This window comes from Conger conger, chromosome 15 (assembly GCF_963514075.1).
Source record: "Conger conger chromosome 15, fConCon1.1, whole genome shotgun sequence".
Lineage (NCBI taxonomy): Eukaryota > Metazoa > Chordata > Actinopteri > Anguilliformes > Congridae > Conger > Conger conger.
The window spans coordinates 17,573,852-17,589,611 of record NC_083774.1 but is presented as its reverse complement, the minus strand read 5'-3'; the positions used below and the strand labels follow the sequence as shown (position 1 = coordinate 17,589,611).

The 15,760-nt window shown below is 44.9% G+C and overlaps 1 protein-coding gene across 4 annotated transcripts in view; it reads right to left on the bottom strand.

Moving 5' to 3' along the window:
* Positions 1 to 742: 742 nt before the first annotated feature.
* The window catches only part of LOC133111712 (protein ENTREP2-like), a 104,481-nt gene continuing 89,463 nt past the window's right edge, over positions 743 to 15,760 (bottom strand). The window contains exons 5-12 of one of the 4 annotated variants that reach the window (XM_061222260.1): positions 13,194 to 13,301; positions 10,725 to 10,903; positions 8,613 to 8,748; positions 5,578 to 5,656; positions 4,628 to 5,332; positions 3,547 to 3,618; positions 2,108 to 2,439; positions 743 to 1,431 (exon numbers count right to left, since the gene is read on the bottom strand). In XM_061222260.1, the coding sequence (XP_061078244.1) occupies positions 1,219 to 1,431; positions 2,108 to 2,439; positions 3,547 to 3,618; positions 4,628 to 5,332; positions 5,578 to 5,656; positions 8,613 to 8,748; positions 10,725 to 10,903; positions 13,194 to 13,301 (1,824 nt within the window). In that variant the 3' untranslated portion in view covers positions 743 to 1,218. The remainder of the gene's footprint in view (positions 1,432 to 2,107; positions 2,440 to 3,546; positions 3,619 to 4,627; positions 5,333 to 5,577; positions 5,657 to 8,612; positions 8,749 to 10,724; positions 10,904 to 13,193; positions 13,302 to 15,760) is intronic. The other 3 variants (XM_061222261.1, XM_061222262.1, XM_061222263.1) reach the window with 3 other exon arrangements.

The following is a 15,760-nucleotide window of genomic DNA, read 5'->3' as shown; positions in this document are numbered from 1 at the left end:
AATATGATTTGATGCAAAAAGAGGCATACTTATTGATGTCACACAGCATGCATGCAAATGAATCACTTAAAAGGCATCTCACATTAGAGAGCATTAAATTTTTCTTGGAAGATGCACTCTGCATTGAAAGTTATTATGCTTTGATTTGAACCAATTTTAAAGGTCATTGATAAATGAGAAATGATAAAGGTCATAAGAAAAATCTTTTGCTTTAGAACTCATACATATATGATGATAATACAAATTTATAGGTTGATTATTTGATCCCAGGGTACTCAAATGAAGCAGTGCTGCTTATACATTATGTGATGATGAGCAGTGAATTGGCATAGCGATTTACATACATACACTGGCAAATACTGTTCTGGCCAAGAGGCCATATTAAGTCAAATAATACCACATTGTCTCGCCTGTGTTAAAAGGCCAAGGAGAAAATGCTATTTCTATTGGCTAATATAACATCCTCATACATCCTTAATTCTCAAAAACTACATTCAAATAGAGATTCTTTAGAGTTTGATGCTCCCCTTCCCATGTGAAAAAAATGTATGCTGAAATATACTTTTTTTGTGCTCCACAGAGAGCTCCATAAAATTATCCACTTTTTCATTAATGCTACTGTATGCCTGTTGATAGTAACGCTTTTAATGATAGCAATGCTTTCAAAGTGGTGTTTCAAAGCAAAGTCACACAGAATTATGTAGTCATTTGGTCTGACAAAACATCTAAACCACACAAGAAAAAAACTCAAATGTTTTTTTTTTATTGTAACACTGATAAGAATGGAAACACACTGAGGTAAATGAAATAAGCCACTGATCTCTGTCCTCACGCGGCACAGAGTGAGGGCTGGTTGTCATCCCAAAACCTGGGAAAAGGAGGTGGGAGCCAGTACCTTCAAGGTCTCTTAGATTCACAGTTTAGTAGAAAGCTTCTTCTGCTAATTCTTCTTATTCTTGTTCTTAATGTCACATTAAGATGTCCCCTTAATTTGGCTCTGGGCTCAACCCTTCCTTTGCTTTTATGATTAGCTTGTATTAAATAAGATGGAAGTAAACCAGTCCCCTGAGGGATGACATTCTGCTGTGTTTGACTACAGTTGAGGAGAGGTCCTGTGTGTATACACTCCAGGTCCTGATCTTGGCACACCATGAGACAGCGAGGCGGGTTTTTTTTATTTTATTGGTGGGGCACATGCACCCTGGCTGTACGGGGTGGTCAGAGGATGGTCTCTCGACACACGCTGCTGAGACTGTGATGGTGGTCGGAGGTCGAGGTGCTGGGGGGCTCCGGTGGGCCGGGCGGCCGGGCGCCAGGGTGACGGCGCAGGAAAGACGAAGGGGAGCTCAGCGCCCCACAGCTGCGCAGGTGCAGGTCCTCGTGGACGCGTTTCCTGGGACTGCGCTGTCTGCGGGGCGACTGTGTCATCACCTGCACAGGGCCACACAGGGATTAATGCACATGCTAACTTCAATGAGAAAGAAGCTAGGAAGAGCTATGTTTATCTTAACTTCTAAAAGTTGTAAAACTTGTTGTTTTTATGGCATCTGGAAAAAATAGGCGTCAACCGTAAGGGGATTTAAGACAATAGAATTTGCCATCAAATCTTAGCCTAATCCAAGAGTTTTTGTTTTTAATTGAATAATTAATGAAGCTATTCACCCCAAATTTGAAAACGCCCAATGCTGAGTGTGGATCTAGTCTCCCCATCCCATATCTGTAATGTTCTCCCATCAGTTGTTGAGGCAAACGAATGCACACATCCTCTGAAAGGGGGCTGCTTCTTTTCACTCTGTACTCCATCAGTGTGGGACTGCACCAGAGCACTGCACAAAGGCAGTACCCCAATAGTCCAGAGGAGACACTACTGTGCAATGCAATGAGGCAGGCAATACACTTCTGATAGAAGCCATCCCTCTGTGGGTGGGTAACACTATGGCTAATTTTACTGTGCCCCATTAAACTCCCAACCACTGTCAGCACTGGTGCGTTCAGGGTCAATCCAGACTTTGGGGCAGGTCACAGGTATAGGAACAAGCGCCTGAGCTGGCTGCTCCTGGGAACCTAGCTCAACCCGAGCTTTGCGTCTGTTGGTTTCCGTGCTCACCTGGTCGATGATGTTGGCACTGAAGATGGCCTCCTCCATGTGCCGCTCGTCCGACTTGATGACGAACTTGATGCTGTTGACCACCTGCTGGACCTCTAGAGGTAGACTACAGCTAGAGTGCTCCAGGAATTTGGCCACCAGCATTTTGGTGTCCTTGTAGGTCTTGAAGTCAGCCAGGGAGTGGGGCCGCTCTTTGGAGGCCCCCTGCAAGCCCCGAGGCTTAAGCCGAATGTCCACTTTGGCGGCCACCTTCTGCTTCCCGCTGCCAGGGGTACTGGGCTTGGGCGGACTCTGGTAGGACACCACCACCGCTGTGTGCTCTGAGCACGCTGCTGAAGAAATGATGAAAAATGAGGAAATGCTGAGACGATGACACTGAGCGCTACACACAGCATGATTATCACAGCGTAACCTTCCCATACAGGTCTGTCACTACGGCCTTGTGCTTGTCAGGCCCTCACGCCAGGCATTTAAAAAAATGTTTTATCTCATGAATGTATGTTTTTTCACACTGTGTACAGCCAGAGAATGTATTGTGCCAGAGAAAAAAGGGGAAATTGTTGTGAATGTATCATGCCAGAGAAAAAACGGGTGAGTGTTGAGAATGTACCTAGTGCATCGTGATAAGGGCCTCCCGCTGCAGACTTGCATATCTCCCAGACGGCCCTGTCCTCAAAAAATGTTTTCTGTACAAATTCTCTGTATCTTAACATGAATCTAGAAAGTTCCAAATGCGTGTTTTAGAGTTAATCTGAGACGCCGCTGTACCACCTGCGCTCTATACTGATAAGGCTTGATGAGCAATTCATTGCATACTGCTGGACTGAACGCCCATCAAGATACCACTATAAAGATTTTAAAAAGCAATATGTTGTGGTGTTAGGAGTAAGTTGGTGCAGAGCTCATTTGGAAGTCAAAACAGTTTTATTGACAATGGGGTACTCGAGGACTAAAATTTGGAAATGTGGAGATGATATACAGAATATGTCGATGCATTGTTTGTGTTCAATGTTTGCGCCCATTTGTTCATCAGAAAGAACAGTGATACTTCACAGCGACTGAGACCATTGCGTATTTCAAGTGTAGCCCAAGAACTTAGACCAAGAGATCTGTTTCCTACAGGATGCATGTCACAGGCCAAAATAATGTGTAAATCATTCAATTGTAACCATGCATTCTGTTTAATGGCTTTAAGAAGGATTAGAGTATGTATGTATGACTGCATACCCAGACAGTGACAAGTAGCTCCCTGAAATTGTATGATTGATGAGGTAGATAGGAGAGAATGAATGTAGTTTCTAGTGGCTAATGTGTCTTTGTTGTATGTTTGTGCGTGTTTGTATTAAGAGTGTGTGCTTGGCTGGTCACAAGGGCACTGGTTTGGTACTGTTTTAGCAGCGGCTGCGGAGGGAGGAGCAGGACAGAGGCTGGGCTGATACCTGGCTCAGGTGATGTCTGTGGGGAGTCCTCAGGCAGCTGGTTACTTGCAGAAGCGCAGCCACAGCTGTCACCTGCAGGGGGCGACAGAGATACATAGAACAATTTAACAAACTAAACGGCTGACGGCTCAAATGATACAGATTTGTGATACAGTATGTGCAAGTGACTGTGCATACATATCCATAAATTGACTATACTGTACGTACATGAAAGTAATGATATGAAGTAATCATAGTTGAATCATCATTGTATCCTGTAGGAGAATATTGGAGGCTTATACTAAATATATATATATATAATATATTTTGTCAAACAACAGTGCATAAAGGCAGAGCAAAGTTAATTCCTCATTGTTTCCAATGAGAACATAGTTGGCCTCTAATTAAGGGGTGTATATGAGGTCAGTTAAGCTAATAAATGAAAGCTCCTTATAGACCTATAGTGAATGCTACGGAGATATGAAGCTCATGTCATTTGTTATACAGAAAAGTTGCCTTCATGCAGACTACCTGCATGCTATAATGGTAACGTTATCTGTTGAGTTCAAATAACATTCACTTTATAGTCCTTACCTTTTCCTTCAGTGCCCCTGTACATAAAAGCTTATGTGTCAGAGTTATCCAGGCAAAATAAGATCAGGTTTCAAACTTCTAGGTGTTTTGTTAGATGGTTACCATGGTACACTGGCTTCATATTGATCTTGCAATAGCTTTGTGCATAAATAGTCATGTAAAGTACAAATAATTTTTTTTACTGTACTTACAGTATTCATTCTTACATTATTCATCATATATTTATATATACATGATTATATTCCTAATCCTGAACAAAGCATGGACATTTTATATCCTTAATCTTGAACAAAGTATCATTTATGAATACCTCCTAAACCAAACATAACATAACCCCTGCTGGCGGCCTGTTACTCCACACAACACTGATATTAAAACATCACAGCTCTGTGAGCAGGACAGCTTACTTGATTACTCAAACTATGCATCGTTTGTTTATCTGATGTTTAATGCCCCATGAGATATCTGTACGAGCCGCAGTACTGCGGTGAAGGCTGAACTCACGTACTTCCAGAGACGGAGGTACAGGAGATGGGGTCGCTGGTGGAGCGCACCATCTCGGCCAGCTTGCGGTACCTCCTGGCGGGCCGGTGTGAGCGTGGAGCACGGGGCACGGAGCAGCTCACTGCGGAGGTGGAGGGGTCCTGTGACGCCGAGGAGGAGGACGAGGAGGAGCCGGGAGGAGACCACACGCTGAAGCAGAGCCTGTGGCCACGTAGCCGCGGAGACAGGGAGGGGCAGGCGGGGCCCCCGGGGGGCGCGGACACGCCCGCTGGGGCCGCAGAGTTTGAGGCAGAGGCGGGACCCGGAGAAGGAAGCGGTGGAGAAACTGCCGGTGTCCTATTGGCTTTCGTTCTGGCGAGTGTGGGCGTGGCTATGGGCGAGACGCCGATGGGCTCCTCCCCGCCCAGCACGTTGATGTTTTCCAAGGACCAGTCGGGCGAGTGGTCCTGGGTGTGGGAGGAGTCGCTGTGCCCGCCGTCGTCGTGGTGATGGGCGGGGCCGCGGTGCGGCAGCGAGAAGCGGGCGCTGTGCTCCAGGCTGGTGCAGCTGCCGTCCGTGGGGGCGGTGCGCGGCGTGCCGAAGGGCGAGAGGTCGGAGGTGGAGTGCAGGGAGCCCTGCACCTCCAGGGAGCACAGGTCCTCCGAGGAGCAGCTGTGGTCGGGGAGGTCCGCAACCTCCGAAACCATGAGGGAGGCGCTGTCCACGGAGGCTGCAGGGCCGGGGCATGGCACGGCACACATGTCAGGAGCATAAATCCACAAGCACAGCCACATGATCACCCTGACTTCCACACTGCCCTTTACCCTGACAGCTGACCTCACCCCCAGTGGGAACTGGGGGGGGGTGACAGTGAAATGTTAATTGATCGCAAGCCTTCAGCAGAAATGAAACAGGTTCCCAGTTGTCTGATAAAAGGCAGTTTGGAGACAGCGGATGGGTAGCAGACCTTCTTACCCTGTGTACTCAGGCCTGCAGTGGTGTTCCTCTCACACAGGCTGGACTCTGTGGCCTGCTGCTCCAGGCTGGTAGTGACCTGCAGAGGAAGTACACACACACACATCCATACACACACACACACACACACACACACACATCCATACACGCATACACACACACACACACACACACACACACACACATCCATACACGCATACACACACACACACACACACACACACACACACACATATGCACACATATACACGCACACGCATACACACACATGCACACACATACATACACGCACACATACACACACACAAACACACAGAGGGGGAGAGAGTCAATCCATCCTGTTCAGCATATTTCATCCCCCCTTTCCCCCCAGACAGGGACCAGGGACGTGGGGAAGCAGCCATGTTTCCTCCCGTCTGAGAGTGAGGAGGTCATGAACCCCCATCTGAACAGTGGAGGTCAGAGGTCAAGCAGAAGAACATCTGGCCTCTGGCTCCTCCCCCAGTTATCAGTGATAGATTTGCACTAAGGGTGTCTTCATACAGCACCAGGGAATGAGCAGCACGTACACTTTCTGCACACAATGCCCACCACTGTGCTTTCCCCTTAAAAGCAACCTTCCTTGTTGTAAATTCTCAAGACCCCCTCCCCCCTTGGTTATTAAGGATAAACTAAACTTGAATGAAATTATTAGCATCGGCAAAACCATGAATTAAATTGATAAGAATGATAACCACCCATTCATGACTGATTTTGAATCATCGCTTCTTCGTCATTGCATGTCAGTGCTCACCGTCGCTGGTGGTCAAAGGTAATGGAAACCCCTCCCCATAGTGCCGTTCTCCTGCTAGGCTGATTGTCTGCCATTTTCACACACTGTTGTTGCCATGAAGACCAATCAGACTGCATTTGCAGGGTATTGATCCGCTCTTGTACCATGTCCACCCTCCTCAATCAAGCCTCGGGTCAGACGTGTCCTCAGAGAGGGATTCTGAGCTACTCAAGTGGTATAACTCCTTTTCAATTAAGAGTGCATTGCAGGGTCTAGTAATAACCACTGCCTGCTCCAGTCCAATTTATTAAAATGCACATCGAGACACAATCAATTGAAATGAGTTCACAAACAGTTAAGAATGATTGTGTCTTATTGATTTGACCCTGGTTACTGTGTGCTTATATATATATTTGTACAGATGACTCAAAACTCTCAGTTGTTTTTCTTAAGCAAACTCCTTTTGACATAAGAAAACAAGCACAGTCTCAAACTTGCTTTTTGAATTGTTGCTCTGAGCTCATTTTTTAAAAGAAGACAGCCATAGATGGCAGAAAAAATAAATAAACCTATCCTTTTTTTAGAAATGTGAACACTGGTTTAAAATAACAATACTGAAAGAAAGAGTTACCTCTCGAGGTGGTGTTTCTCATTGGCTAAACTAAAATCGAAACTGTTTTTCAGGAGACCAATGAATGACATTAAAAACACATGTGGGGGGGGGGTATGCTGTGGGAGAAAAACAAGCTAGGCTTGGGCTCACAATCAGGTTTAAGGAAAGACTTTTCATTATAAAAAGACTTAAGGCTTTCAGTTTGGATAACACTATAACAATGATAGTGAGACAGGCACTCTTCGATAAATCAAACACGAGCAAGACAACAATTAAGAAAGTAACAATTAAGAGAGCATTATTTGCTTATTAGAGACACTTCTATATCAATTAATCTGTTTTCAATTCCTATAAACACAGGTGATTTAAAGGTACAATAGGTAATCTAACGGTCATGAGAGGAATTGCAGCAACAAACACCCTCAAACCACAACACTGTTTATCCCTCCCCGTTCTCTGTGAATGCGCTGATGTTGAAACCCCCCCATTCGCTGTGGCAATTAGAACCAATTTTCAACCAATGACCTTGAATTATTGTACAGCTGTATAATGTTTTGGTACAGACTGTTGGTCTATCAACTTTATATTTAGAAACGCGAATTTAAGGACTATAAACACAGGCAGAGGGTGAGTCAACATGTCAGTGAGTCTTTTTCAATGATTGGAAGGGATTCACAATGGTCTTGTAACAATGTTTTAACATTGAACCTTTAAACTTGACATTAAATTTCACCTCTCAAAGATTAGACTTGTGGAATGTGGAAGGCTTTATAAATGCAGAAGTGAAGGCATTTCCCTCCTCACCCTTCTTCATCGCCTGCAGATTACAATGCATATTACATCTGTCTGTCTGTCTGTCTCTCTCTGTGTGTCTCTCTCTGTGTCTCTCTCTACCTCTCGGTAATTTGTGGAAAGCACTGAAACATACAGAAGTTAGTCAGAAAAGTAGTATGTGGTAAAACCTTTTTACTAAGTCCATGACCTTACTATTTCTGAATAAAAACAAAAAGCATTCCAAAGTTGTATATACCCTAAGGAAGACTGCCATAATTCATCATCCCCCCTTTCTCTTTCTGTCTCTCTGCCTCTCTCTGTTTCTCACATTGCTAAAGTACCTTTCCTTGTTGTGTGACAGAGACCACTGATCGGATCTTCTCTTGGGAGAACAGTTTGCCTTGCCTCTCACAGTTCAAATGCTCAACTTGAAGCAGCATTCAATCAATTACTGTGTGATTAAGAAACCAAAGGTAACAAAATGTCACTAATCTGAGAACTACTGTCACTACTGTCTGTCACTCATCTGACTGCAACTGCAGTACCTTATTCATAAACACCTATACAGCCATTGAACATCATCAAAATAGAGCATTCGACATGAAATATAATTCTGAAAAATCTCAAATGATTTTCCTCTAAACACTTCAAATATTATTGTCAGCCTGCCAGTTGATGAACAGCTATTTTGCCTGTGTTTATGTCTGCAGCAGGCAGGATTGAAATTTCAAGAATAAAACCATAAAAATAGATGACATACTGCAAAGGCGTTATCATTAATAATTAAATAATTCTTTATAAATATAATATTACACATAATTTTGCAGGGCAACATTTCCACAGAGAGAGAAAGGCAGTGTAGAATCGGAGGCTCACCTGACTGGCTGGGGTCTGTCCTACGACAGCCTCGTATGGTGGAGGGAGCTCGGAAGGGTAGAGGGTCCCAGGGCTGTTGATGGGTACACCATAGATAGCACTGAAGGGGGAGTGGGGGAAGTCCAGGTGCAGCCCTCTGATACACAGAAACACACAGTCAAATTACAGCACCATGCAGCACTGATACCCTATTCCATGTGTGTGTTACACTGTAAATAACTCATAGTCATAAATGTGATTATTATACAGTTCCTTCACATAATGTAGAACGGTTATTGTCAATTGTAGAGAGGGAAGCTGCTGAGGCAAGGGAAAACATGCAAATGAAGACAGTAAAATAAACATCACTTACAAATAAGCAGCTATAAAACACCATTTGAATAAGATAAAGTGTACAGCCCCCCCATCGACAGCGGATAATGGCTCAGCTGGCCCTGTGCTGCCTCAGTGTTTACTTCCCAAAAACAAGAAGCATCTAGGGTATACTTCACATAATGAAGCACATAATGGCTCATATTGATTACAGCATTGTGCCTATCAATATTTCACACAAATGGAGCGATGTAAGGTGTACTAGAGGGCATGTCTATCCGTGATAGGATATTCAGAATTTGGAGTGTCTTCACCCTTCTCTCCAGTGTGCCTCTAATTACTTCCCTACTAAAGTTTGCACAAAGCAGCCATGACATAATTTTATGGAAATTGTGGTGGACTGTAAGTGGTGCCTTTTGACAATACTATATAGTGACAGACAGTGGCACACTTTCACAGCAATTTGACTTTTCTGATAGCTTCCAATTATTTCACAGCAACCTGCTGATGAACCTTAAAAAAGGGATTTGCAGAGATGATTTCACAGATGCTGATGGGACAGTTTAGATGGCAAGCGATGTGGCGGTTTTATATTTGGCACGGGGATTGGGGAGATTGAACCCTGCTGGCCTCCATCTTGGATTACAGCGTCAGCATTCCAGGTGGCAGACGCAGCCTGTGTCTTTGGTCCAGTGACTAGAACAGTGCATGGCTGCTGTTTAAGAGTTGAGGACCGAAAAAAGCTCTCTACCAGAACTTTCCTGCACTTTGGCCAGAAATTCACCAAATCAAAACCATACAGCCATGGGGAAACCGTTCCATCCCTCTGACCTGACTGCAGTGCGGCATTACATTTGTGCTTGAAAATGCATTGGAACATATGAGGGAACTACAAAGAGGCACAACTAAAATCACAATGAAAAATCACTTGATGTGTTGAAAGGATTATATTCAGACTCTTGTTTTCTACTAATTCAAAATGGTGTTTGGGTTGCGTTTGTTGGGTGCCGTATGCATTGATTTCTAACACAGGCGGTGTGCTTCTCCACACAAACTTGAACGTAGCATTCAGGCTCTTTCATGTGCAAGGTGGCTGGTTGTCAGACACTCTTTGCATGTCCCCGTATATCATCAGACACATAATGATGTCACGGCACGCTTCTGCTCCTTAGCTACAAGGCTGCATAGACGCGGTCCGCCAGTGTGTCCACGTATTTACGGCCCTGTGGAGGACTCGGCAGAGCCTGTCACCAAAGCTAAATCAGCATGGCTTTATGGCTCCGAGCTTAACTGACTGTCTTGCGCCCAGGGGGGCGAAAATCGATAGCACATTTACACAAAGGCAGGGATACTGTCTAATACAACGCAACATCTGCACCTCGCCCACAAAGTGGCAAGCCAAAGGTTCTTCATCAAAGATTTCACTAAATAAAAAGGCGGGAGCATCAGCTGACAGAACAGATATATGATAGGGGACAGGTCTACCCTGGACAGTTAATAAATAGATTTTATGTCTGCCCGTGAGAGAGAAAAGATGTGACAAAATGATGAATGCACAGCATTATACCTGCACTTTGAGTATGTACTGTATCTCAGGAACATAAAAATGTAATCCTCTGCCCTCAATCACGGCGGATGTGTTTGTGTGCAGTGGAAATAAATACCAATGAGTGATCAAAGAGCACACATCAGCGCCTTTAATGGGGCCAGGGGACCGCTGTGCGGCTGCCGAACGGCCCGTAGCTCGGTTTCAGCCGAGGTCAGATAGGTACGGCGTCCCGGGGCGGGGTGAGGCGCTACCTTTGCGCCTCCATCATGGGGGTGCAGGTGTACTCGGGGGGGTAGTACGGAGGTGGGGGAATGGGCGGGATGAACTCGTCGAAGTCCAGGGTCTGGTGCAGGATGGTACCGTGAGGGGTCATGCAGTCTGCGTTCATGACCCGACTTCTGTGTGGCATAAACTGGAAAGCAGAGATCATCTGAAAAACGTTAGCCAGAATGTCTTTTTGTGGTCACGTTATATCTGTAAAAGTCATTTATGCATTTATTCAAAATTACAACAATAAAAACTGCAGCAAAAAAAATATATATATATATTTATTAATATTTATATATATATATTTTTATGAACAGGGTTTTTGTTCACTGCTCATAAATGTTAAAATAATGAACAGACAACAGGACAAGTAGTTGTTATTATACTCTTAGAATCACAACTGCATACAGGAAGAAACAGTAAAAAGTGCATAAAAAAGCATAGAGTTCCCACACCATTCCCATGATTAAGAGACACAAACAGAAGACAGAACTGGAACTGGGTGTCATGCAGCCAATGGAGTAGAACACACAGCAGGACACGGACGGAAACAGTCAAGACCGACTCCTGATGGGGTGACAACATGCATCACCTGCGCCACATTCAGCTATGTGCATGAAACCGGGGGGGGTGTGGGGGGGGGGGGGGGGGAATGAAAAGAATAGTTTGAGAGTTGCTCCTGCATTGAGAGGAAAATGAACTGGATTTAGGGCCCTTGTCTGAGTCTACAGGAGAATAAGGGGAGACGGGGTATTTTGTCCTTCACCTTTCAGTGACCCCAAACGCTAAAAAGCTAATTTCATCTCTTGGTCTCCATCCTACTTATCTCTCCCTTATGATCATGCCAGACTACTCAGGAGTTCAATCAATGCTTACTCATCACAGTCAAAAACCTCTATGCAAATATTCAGCAGTTTGCATTAATTTTACTGTTTGCCTTCAGCTTTAATTTATATGACTGCTCTAGTGTTTCCTTATAAACTATTTTAATCACCACAGAAAGGGAAAATTACAATGCCTCACTATTTAAAGACAAACTTCAAGGCACCTTTGAAGTGGCAATCACCTTCAGTAAAAAAAAAGGATTTACTTCTGATAAAAACTGCAATAATAACTAAAAATATCCCGTGTTGCGGTCACATGCTGATGGAAAAGGAGGAGTGAAATCAGGTGTGAAAGCTGATGAAACACACCGGCCGTCCGTGGCCCCGCGGCCCATTGTCTGTGTGCAGCGACTGTGCCGCTGGAGTCGGCCCTGATTACTCACCCTGCCCGCCTGCGCTCCCAGGCGAAACAAATCCCCCCGCTCCCTAACCAGCTGCAGCCACAGCCACAGCCACTGCTAATATCATTCGGCCCAATCAATCACCGCCGATGGCCTTTCACACTTCCATTTAGGGAGTCACACAATTTACAGCGCCGGCCATAAAATGCACAAAGTCTGCTCATGTACAATATTAGAATTTTATGTTCCTGGGAAGTTTATTACCCTCCAATCAAAAGGTCTCTCGGGCAAAATTCTCTGGAGATATTAAAAAGGCACTGATAATATTGGAGTCCACAACTTCCTCACCACCTGCCACCCACTCCCTCCCCATCTCTCTCTCTCTGTCTCTCCCTCTCTTTTGCTCTCTCTGTCTGTCTCTCCCTCTCTTTTGGTCTGTCTCCCTGTCCTTCTCTCTCTTTCTCTCTCTCTCTAATGGCAATTGTCAGTTATAACTTGTCACTTATCAGCAGGTTTTCCAGTACAAATCAATCTGTGTATTGTAAAACTTGGCACCGTGTCAGCTATTTCATAACTGTGTGTGATTTCCCTCATGGTTGCAAAGCGTTTAGGTTCAGAGGTTTACGCGCACAAATTGTTTCCCTCCCAGCAATGTGGAGAATGAAAAAACTGGGACATTTTCGAGATGATATGCCTTTTGCAAACACAGAGGGGGAAAATCTTGCTCTATTTATTCTTTCTCCATGTCCTCCAGTTCCACTTTAGCTTTCAGCAGAGATGAAGACAGTTCAGTATAAAAGCTGAAACCGCTACAAATTCTTTGTTCAGGTGTAATCGCATGGCGCTCCCATCTTTGAGGTGAAATTGCAGTGCGTGGCTCATGCGTCTGTAGCAATGCGAGCTCCAGCATGCAATGGTACACGTATTGGGGCGACATTGGCTCAGGCGGTAAGAGCAGTCATCTGGCAGTTGGAGAGTTGCCGGTTCGATCCCACCCTAGGTGTGTCGAATAGTCCCTGAGCAAGACACCTAACCCTAAATGCTCCTGATGAGCTGGTCGGTGCCTTGCATGGCAGCCAATCGCCGTTGGCGTGTGTGAGTGTGTGTACGAATGGGTGAATGAGAAGCATCGATTGTACAGCGCTTTGGATAAAGACACACCTCACACCCAGACACACAGAGAGTGATTATGAGGGGCTATCAGGATAACCTCAGAGACTACACTTACCATCTGCAGGACGTCCGTGGACACCATCTGCATGCAGCACATGGCAGTGGCCAGCGCGCACACGATGGTGGAGATCACATTCAGCGCGCACACACTGAACAGCAGCTCCTGCAGGAAGTAGGGAGGCAGAGAGAAAAAGGGGTGAGAGGGATGGAAGAGAGGAGAGGAGGATGGAGAGGAGGAGGAGGAGAAAAATAGGGGGACAGGGATGAAGGGGGAGGAGGGGGAGATTAGGAGAGTGAGAGATTATGGGAATAAAAGAGAGAGAAAAGGTAAATGGGGCGGGGAGGGATGGGGTAAAATTAAGGACAATTCTCTAGTCAAAAAAAAAAAAAACACCGACCACCATCATGGAAAAAACCCAAGCAGTCTGAACCACATGAGAGACCCCCCCTCCCCCTTCAGAGGACTGCAACAGAAGTGCAGCATCTCCCCGGGGAGGGGACTGAGGGTGGGGCACACCTGAACACAGACAGGCTGGCGTGGGCTGCAGACGGCAGCGCAGTCCCCCTGTACGGTGGTTATTCTGATACACCCGATCAGAGACGGGTACAGGGCACGGAGCAGTGACAGGAACAGCACCGCGCAAAACAGGGTCAAACAGAGAAGCCGCAGGCTGTCACACAACTAATGACCCTCTAATCTAACAGACACAAAATCCAATACAGGCTTATCAAACTGTTAATTAGTTTTGTTTCGTTATATGGTTTGTATATGTTGGGTTTATTGAGCTAAATGCCTTGTCTTTTCTTCTGTCATTTTAATAGAAAAAATATATTTTCTGTCACTAATATAATCCATCCAAATAATTTGATGCACTGAATTATTTATTTATGCCTCCTTCTAGAGCGAAAACATTGCCTTCCTTCATAAGACCTGATATAAATGTGAATCGACATTAGAAAGCTTTCCGCTGTTAGGGCTGATTACATTAAAGATGCATAATTAATTGCACTAAGGGAAATGTTGTGAGCAAAACTTACAAAAGTACAAGAAGGAAAAATATGAAATCATTTTCTGAATCCATGAATCTGAAGACCCATGCAAGCAGAGACAAAGTGCGTGTGTCTGTGCAAATGCATATTCACGTAATACATGCACAATTATGGTTGTTCTGGAGTGATAAATATAGTATTTCACACAAGCAGATGTCATTTTCAACAGTCGCTGCCAATGATAAAAGTCCTGTCTGTACTGTGGGAATAAGGAAGTGTTGCGCTGTTGTGATCATAATGAACACAGATTGCAGGAACTGCTGGCACGTTTGTAACCTGGCTGGGTCTCCTTCTGACAGGCCAACGCCACGTAAACACAACAGAACTTCCTCACCCCCAGGCAAGCCCTGCTTCTGAGCCCCGCCAGCCTTCAGAGGAATCTCTTTTGATGAGACTAGTGTTGTCTCCAGCCAATTTTGAGGTGTGAAATTTGTACGCTGCACAGCCAACATTATTTGTCTGCCCATGTCTCTACTCATATAAGAGCCCAGTATAGCTTGGAGGTGTTAATAAATATACATATGTATCTCCAGCATTGATTGTGATACAGACACTGCATGACAAATGGAATTTGATGTGCATTGTGTACTCCTATATAGATTATTCCTGATAGTGAAACACATGACACCATTCCCACTATTAAAGGGGAATTGTGTTGGCCTCCTGATTAAAATGAGCTCACAGGCAGTTCTCTACCCGTCACAAGTGAAGAGATAGAGTACAGACCCAAAGTACTGAGCATGTTCCATGTACCTGCTTTAATAAAGACTACAATAGTCGGGTAGGGTTCCACATGTATCAACAAACGTTGTCCAATCACGTCGGTCAGGGATGTTTTCCGAAGTAGCTAAACTCGAAGGTCTTCAAAGCTGTAAATTCGGATTACCCGCTCACTGTAGTTCTTCAAAAACGAGAAAGGACCGAGGTGTACATCATTTTGATGTACATGCATCATTTTGATGTATACCTCTTCCAACATGTGCACTTACGCTGCCAATATCTCTGTACAGAGAATCCTTTGGCCAGCCACACAGAGAGAATTAATCAGTTACACCGTTATCTGTTAAATGAGCTAAATGTTGTTTTGCGGTGGAATTCCCCTCTAATGCAGGGCATGTGGGCCTGTTAAAAAAGCAGATTAATATTTATGTACAAGAGCTTTGGCAGCTTTCTCCCCATTAATCACAGCCCGAGACCACATGCAGCAAGGTTTTTGCACATTAAGGCATTCACTCACCCTTGTCCAGGCTCATTGTACTGTAAAAATAAACTAGCCTATGAGTATTCATTCCTTGTCTACAGTTTGGCATGGTACTTTAACAGGAAGCAGAGTTTTATTATTGAAGTGCGCTAAAACATCTGTCTCGCAGATGTGAGAAGGGCATATTAACGTAGCGCTCTGTGGCGTGAATGGCATTTACATACCGACACACTAAATCATGTTGGGTCCTAATTGCAGTGATACCTTTAGGGGGGACATTAATAGGCTGCGCGGTGACAAACCTCCCAAAACGACCTTGCCGGCCGTGTGTCGACTGCCAGAGAACAACGCCGCGTTTCGACCACCTGATC